Source organism: Gallus gallus, chromosome 4 (assembly GCF_016699485.2).
Source record: "Gallus gallus isolate bGalGal1 chromosome 4, bGalGal1.mat.broiler.GRCg7b, whole genome shotgun sequence".
In the NCBI taxonomy this organism is placed as follows: Eukaryota; Metazoa; Chordata; class Aves; order Galliformes; family Phasianidae; genus Gallus; species Gallus gallus.
In genome coordinates, this window is record NC_052535.1 from 90,308,537 (window position 1) to 90,317,258 (window position 8,722).

At 53.2% G+C, this 8,722-nt stretch overlaps 1 protein-coding gene across 1 annotated transcript in view; it reads right to left on the reverse strand.

Moving 5' to 3' along the window:
* Nucleotides 1-323: 323 nt before the first annotated feature.
* LOC107049680 (V-type proton ATPase subunit B, kidney isoform-like) overlaps nt 324-8,722 on the reverse strand; it is a 35,675-nt gene continuing 27,276 nt past the window's right edge. Inside the window, exons 6-8 of the mRNA XM_040700118.2 lie at nt 6,444-6,548; nt 1,197-1,326; nt 324-1,111 (exon numbers count right to left, since the gene is read on the reverse strand). Of these exons, the coding sequence (XP_040556052.1) occupies nt 957-1,111; nt 1,197-1,326; nt 6,444-6,548 (390 nt within the window). The 3' untranslated portion in view covers nt 324-956. The remainder of the gene's footprint in view (nt 1,112-1,196; nt 1,327-6,443; nt 6,549-8,722) is intronic.

Genomic DNA, 8,722 nt, shown 5'->3' on the forward strand with positions numbered 1-8,722 from the left:
CCATGGGGTGATGGGGTCACCATGGAGTAATGGGGACACCACAGTGGAATGGGGACACCACAGTGGGATGGGGTCATCATGGGGTGATGGGGTCATCATGGGGGGATGGGGTCATCATGGGGGGATGGGGGGACAGCCGGGCTGCACTCAGCCCTTTTGGGGGGGCTCAGAGCGCGGTGCCCCCCCCCGCCCTCCCCTCCCTGGGGTAGAACTCATCCTACAGCCCTATGGGGTGGGGACAGTGGGGGGGGATGGGGAGACCCCAATGGGATGGGGACACCATGGGGGGATGGGGACACCATAAATGATGGGGACACCACAGTGGGATGGGGACACTTTAATGGGATGGGGACATTGTGGGAGGATGGGGACACCCCAATGGGATGGGGACACCATGGAAGGATGGGGACACCACAGTGGGATGGGGAAATTATGGGGTGATGGGGACACCATAGAAGGATGGGAACACCATGGGGGGATGGGGACACCTCATTGTAATGGGGACACCACAGTGGGATGGGGACACCATAAATGATGGGGACACCACAGTGTGATGGGGACACTGTGGGGTGATGGGGACACCATGGGGGGATGGGGACACCATGGATTAATGGGGACACCACAGTGTGATGGGGACACTTTAATGGGATGGGGACCCCACTATGTGATGAGGACATTATGGGGTGATGGGGACACCATAGAAGGATGGGGACACCACAGTGGGATGGGGACGTTGTGGGGTGATGGGGACACCATGGAGTGATGGGGACACCTCATTGTAATGGGGACACCACAGTGGGATGGGGACATTGTGGGGTGATGGGGACACCACAGTGGGATGGGGATGTTGTGGGGTGATGGGGACATTATGGGGTGATGGGGTCATTATGGGGTGATGGGGTCATCATGGGGGGATGGGGGGACAGCCGGGCTGCACTCAGCCCTTTTGGGGGGGCTCAGAGCGCGGTGCCCCCCCCCGCCCTCCCCTCCCTGGGGTAGAACTCATCCAACACGTCGTCCGGGATGCGCTTCAGCATCTGCCTGGGGAAGGTGCGCAGCAGCTGCCAGCCCAGCTCCAGCGACTCGAAGACGCTGCGGTTCTCATAGGGCCCTTTGGGGGGGATGTGGGGGGGCTCAGAAGGGGGGGTCAGGTGGTCGAGCCCCCCCCCCTCCCCCCGCGGGGCCCTCGGGGGTACCCTGAGCGATGAAGTGGCGCTCGAACTTGTGCAGGAACTCGAGGTAGAGCAGATCGTCGGCGCTCAGCGCCTCCTCCCCCACCACGGCCTTCATGGCCTGCACGTCCTTCCCGATGGCGTAGCAGGCGTACTGGGGGGGCGGAAAGGGGGGCGGAAAGGGGGGCGGGACCACAACGGGGGGAGCCAATGAGAGGGGGAGGGATGGCAGGGGGATGCCAGGATTGGAGGGGGGTGGGGGGGGGGGGGGGGGATGGGGGCGGCCCACGATGGGTCACATAGGGGGTCTTGTGGATGGGGCGTGGATCCCATAGGGATCCCATTGATATCCCAGAGACATCCTATAGATTTCCCATAGACATCCCATAGACATCCCATAGAGATCCCAATGCCATCAAACAGACATCCCATTGATATCCCATAGATCTCCCATTGATATCCCATAGATATCCCATAGGCATCCCATTGATATCCCATAGACATCCCATTGACATCCCATAGATATCCTATAGATATCCCATAGACATCTCATAGATATCCCATACACACTCCATTGATATCCCATAGACATCCCATAGACACCCCATAGATATCCCATAGACACCCCATAGACATCCCATAGATATCCTATAGACATCCCATTGACATCCCATAGACATCCCATCGATATCCCATAGACATCCCATAGGTATCCCATAGACATTCCATAAGTATCCCATAGACATCCCATAGATATCCTATAGACACCCCATAGATATCCCAGGGATATCCCATAGACATCCCATAGATATCCTATAGACGTCCCATAGATATCCTATAGACGTCCCATTGATATCCCATAGATATCCCATAGGTATCCCATAGACACCCCATTGATATCCCATAGACATCCCAAAGCCATCCGTAGATATCCAATAGACGTCCCATAGACATCCCATAGACATCCCATAGAGATCCCAATGCCATCAAACAGACATCCCATTGATATCCCATAGATCTCCCATTGATATCCCATAGATATCCCATAGACATCCCATAGATATCCCATAGACACTCCATTGATATCCCACAGGCATCCCATAGATATCCCATAGACACCCCATCAATATCCCATACACATCCCATAGATATCCCATAGACATCCCATAGATATCCTATAGACACCCCATAAATATCCCATAGATATCCCATAGATATCCCATAGACATCCCATAGATATCCCATAGACATCCCAGAGACACCCCATAGATATCCCATAGATATCCCATAGATATCCCATAGATATCCCATAGACATCCCATAGATATCCCATAGACACTCCATTGATATCCCATAGACATCCCATAGGCATCCCATAGATATCCCATAGACATCCCATAGATATCCCATAGATATCCTATAGACGTCCCATTGACATCCCATAGACATCCCATAGACATCCCATAGATATCCCAAAGACATCCCATTGATATCCCACTGATATCCCATTGACACCCCATAGATATCCCATAGATAGCCCATAGACATCCCATACACAGTCCATAGACATCCCATAGACATCCCAATGCCATCCATAGATATCCCATTGACATCCCATAGATATCCCATAGACATCCCATAGGCATCCCATAGGTATCCCATAGACAACCCATAGGCATCCCATTGACATCCCATAGATATCCTATAGATATCCCATAGATATCCTATAGATATCCCATAGACATACCATAGATATCCCATAGACATCCCAGAAACATCCCATAGATATCCCATAGACATCCCATTGACATCCCATAGATATCCTATACATATCCCATAGATATCCCATAGATATCCCATAGACATCCCATAGATATCCCATAGACATCCCATAGACATCCCAGAAACATCCCATAGATATCCCATAGACATCCCATTGACATCCCATAGATATCCTATAGATATCCCCTTGACATCCCATATATATCCCATAGACATCCCATCGATATCCCAGAGACACCCCATAGATATCCCATAGACATCCCATAGACATCCCATAGATGTCCCATAGACATCCCATAGACATCCCATAGATATCCCATAGATATCCCATAGATGTCCCACTGACATCCCATAGACATCCCACTAATATCCCATAGACATCCCATTGACATCCCAATGCCATCCATAGATATCCAATAGATATCCCACTGATATCCCATAAATAATCTACAGACATCCCATTGATATCCCATAGACATCCCATAGACATCCCAGAAACATCCCATAGATATCCCATAGACATCCCATAGACATCCCATAGATATCCTATAGATATCCCCTTGACATCCCATAGATATCCCATAGACACCCCATCAATATCCCATAGACATGCCATAGATATCCCATAGACACCCCATCGATATCCCATAGACATCCCATATATATCCCATAGACATCCCATTGATATCCCATAGACATCCCAGAGACATCTCATAGATATCCCATAGACACCCCATTGATATCCAATAGATGTCCCATAGACATCCCATAGATATCCCATAGACATCCCACTAATATCCCATAGACATCCCATTGACATCCCAATGCCATCCATAGATATCCAATAGATATCCTACTGATATCCCATAGATATTCTACAGACATCCCATTGATATCCCATAGACATCCCATAGACATCCCAGAAACATCCCATAGATATCCCATAGACATCCCAGAGACACCCCATAGATATCCCATAGACATCCCATAGACATCCCATAGACATCCCATAGACATCCCATAGACATCCCATAGATATCCCATAGACACTCCATTAATATCCCATAGACATCCCATAGATATCCTATAGACACCCCATTGATATCCCATAGACATCCCATAGACATCCCATAGATATCCCATAGACATCCCATAGACATCCCATAGATATCCCATAGATATCCCATAGATATCCCATAGACATCCCATAGATATCCCATTGACATCCCATTGACATCCCATAGACATCCCATAGACATCCTATAGATATCCCCTCGACATCCCATAGATATCCCATAGACACTCCATTGATATCTCATAGGCATCCCATAGGCATCCCATTGACATCCCATAGATATCCCATAGACACCCCATAGACATCCCATAGATATCCCATAGATATCCCATAGACACCCCATAGACATCCCATAGATATCCCATAGATATCCCATAGACACCCCATAGACATCCCATAGATATCCCATAGACACTCCATTAATATCCCATAGGCATCCCATAGATATCCTATAGACACCCCATTGATATCCCATAGACATCCCATAGACACCCCATAGACATCCCATCGATATCCCATACACATCCCATTGATATCCCATATATATCCCATAGACATCCCAGAGACAGCCCATAGATATCCCATAGATATCCCATAGACATCCCATTGACATCCCATAGATATCCTATAGACACCCCATAGATATCCCATAGACACCCCATAGACACCCCATAGACACCCCATAGACATCCCATAGACCCCCCATAGACACCCCATAGACATCCACAGCCATCCCATAGACCCCCCATACCCACCCCATAACCACCCCACAGTCACCCCATTCACCCTCCCAGCCAACCCATAATCCCATCCCATAATACCCCCCATAGCCACCCCATAGGCTCCCATCCCATAATGCCCCCATCCCACAAAGCCCCCCATCCTATAATATCCCATCCCATCCCATAATGCCCCACATATCCATCCCATAATACCCCCATCCATCCCCCACCCATCCCATAATACCCCCCATCCATCCCATAATACCCCACCCATCCATCCCATAATACCGCCCCCATCCATCCCATAATGCCCCATTCCATCCCATAATACCCCCCACCCATCCCATAATACCCCACACATCCATCCCATAATACCCCCCATATCCATCCCACAATACCCCCCACCCATCCCATAATACCCCCCACATCCACCCCATAATACCCCCATCCATCCCATAATACCGCATCCATCCCATAATGCCCCCATACCCATCCCATAATACCCCCATCCTTCCCATAATACCCCCATCCATCCCATAATACCCCCCCATATCCATCCCATAATGCCCCCATATCCACCCCATAATGCCCCCCATATCCATCCCATAATACCCCCACACACATCCCATAATACCCCACACATCCATCCCATAATACCCCCCCATCCATCCCATAATACCCCATTCCATCCCATAATGCCACCATTCCATCCCATAATACCCCACTGATCCCATATTACCCCCATCCATCCCATAATGCCCCACACATCCATCCCATAATACCCCATGCACCCATCCCATAATACCCCCCACATCCACCCCATAATACCCCATATCCATCCCATAATGCCCCCCATCCACCCCATAATACCCCATGCATCCATCCCATAATACCCCCCATATCCACCCCATAATACCCCACTCATCCATCCCATAATACCCCACACACCCATCCCATAATATCCCCCATCCATCCCATAATGCCCCCATACCCACCCCATAATACCCCATATCCACCCCATAATACCCCCATCCATCCCATAATACCCCACATCCACCCCATAATACCGCATCCATCCCATAATGCCCCCTTCCACCCCATAATACCCCCCCATCCATCCAATAATACCCCATTCCATCCCATAATGCCACCATTCCATCCCATAATACCCCACCGATCCCATATTACCCCCACCCATCCCATAATGCCCCATTCCATCCCATAATACCCCCGTTCCATCCCATAATACCCCCCATACCCACCCCATAATACCCCACATCCACCCCATAATACCGCATCCATCCCATGATGCCATCATTCCATCCCATAATACCCACATCCACCCCATAATACCCCATCCATCCAATAATACCCCCCATCCATCCCATAATGCCCCCCATATCCACCCCATAATACCCACCTCCACCCCATAATACCCACACCCACCCCATAATACCATCATTCCACCCCATAATACCCACATCCACCCCATAATACCCCACATCCATCCCATAATGCCCCCATATCCACCCCATAATACCCCACCCATCCCATAATACCCCACACACCCACCCCATAATACCCCATATCCACCCCATAATACCCCACATCCATCCCATAATACCCCCCATATCCATCCCATAATACCCACCCCCAGCCCATAATACCCCCCATCCATCCCATAATGCCCACCAGCTGGTTGCTGAGGTCTCCATGGTCGCGCCGCGTCATCCCCTCCCCAATGGCGGACTTCATGAGGCGGGACAGCGACGGCAGCACATTGATGGGGGGGTATATCTGTGGGGCACACAGCGCTATGGGGGTCCCATTGCCATGCGGCCCTATGGGGGTCCCATTGCCATACAGCGCTATGGGGGTCCCACCGCCATATGGCCCTATGGGGGTCCCATTGCCATGCGGCCCTATGGGGGTCCCACCGCCATACAGCGCTATGGGGGTCCCACCGCCATACAGCGCTATGGGGGTCCCATTGCCATACAGCGCTATGGGGGTCCCACCGCCATACAGCGCTATGGGGGTCCCATTGCCATACAGCGCTATGGGGGTCCCACCGCCATACAGCGCTATGGGGGTCCCACCGCCATACGGCCCTATGGGGGTCCCATTGCCATACAGCGCTATGGGGGTCCCATTGCCATGCGGCCCTATGGGGGTCCCACCGCCATACAGCACTATGGGGGTCCCACTGCCATGCGGCCCTATGGGGGTCCCATTGCCATGCGGCCCTATGGGGGTCCCACCGCCATACAGCGCTATGGGGGTCCCATTGCCATACAGCGCTATGGGGGTCCCACCGCCATGCGGCCCTATGGGGGTCCCATTGCCATACAGCGCTATGGGGGTCCCATTGCCATGCGGCCCTATGGGGGTCCCATTGCCATACAGCGCTATGGGGGTCCCATTGCCATGCGGCCCTATGGGGGTCCCATTGCCATACAGCGCTATGGGGGTCCCATTGCCATGCGGCCCTATGGGGGATCCCAGCGCCATACGGCCCTATGGGGGTCCCACCGCCATACGGCCCTATGGGGGTCCCACTGCCATACAGCGCTATGGGGGTCCCATTGCCATACAGCGCTATGGGGGATCTCATCTCCATACAGCGCTATGGGGGTCCCATTGCCATACAGCCCTATGGGGGATCCCATTGCCATGCAGTGCTATGGGGGATCCCATTGCCATGCGGCCCTATGGGGGATCCCATTGCCATACGGCCCTATGGGGGTCCCATTGCCATGCAGCGCTATGGGGATCCCACCGCCATACAGCCCTATGGGGGATCTCATCTCCATACAGCACTATGGGGGTCCCATTGCCATGCGGCCCTATGGGGGTCCCACCGCCATACAGCGCTATGGGGGTCCCATTGCCATACAGCGCTATGGGGGTCCCACCGCCATACAGCGCTATGGGGGTCCCATTGCCATGCGGCCCTATGGGGGTCCCACCGCCATACGGCCCTATGGGGGATCCCATTGCCATGCGGCCCTATGGGGGTCCCATTGCCATACAGCGCTATGGGGGTCCCATTGCCATGCGGCCCTATGGGGATCCCATTGCCATGCAGCGCTATGGGGGATCCCAGGGACACACAGCCCTATAGGGCCCGAACAGCCATATGGGATCCCAGGGACACACAGCTCTATATGGGATCCCACGGCCACACAGCACTATGGGGGATCCCACGGCCCTACAGCCCTATGTGGGATCCCAGGGACACACAGCCCTATGGGGGATCCCAGGGATGTACAGCCCTATAGGGCCTGCAGGGCCATATGGGATCCCAGGGCAATACAGCCCTATAGGACCCGAACAGCCATACAGCCCTATAGGGCCCCAACAGCCATTGGGATCCCACGGCCATACAGCCCTATAGGATCCCAGGGCCATACAGCCCTATAAGGCCTGAACAGCCATAAGGGATCCCAGGGCCATACAGCCCCATTGCGCCTCATAGCGCCCCATAACAGCCGCATAGCGCCCCATAGCAGCCCCATAGCGCCCCATAGTGCCCCATAGCAGCCTCATAGCGCCCCATAACAGCCCCATAGCACACCATAGCAGCCCCATAGCGCCACATAACAGCCCCATAGAGCCCCATAGCGCCCCATAGCAGCCCCATAGCACACCATAACAGCCCCATAGTGCTCCATAGTGCCCCATAACAGCCCCACAGCGCCCCACAGCACCCCATAACAGCCCCATACCACCCCATAGTGCTCCATAGTGCCCCATAACAGGCCCACAGTGCACCATAACAGCCCCACAGCACCCCATAGCGCCACATAACAGCCCCATAGAGCCCCATAGCGCCCCATAGCAGCCCCATAGCTCCCCATAACAGCCCCATAGCGCCCCATAGTGCCCCATAGCAGCCCCATAGCACCCCATAGCGCTCCACAGTGCCCCATAACAGCCCCGTAGCGCACCTTAACAGCCTCATAGCGCCC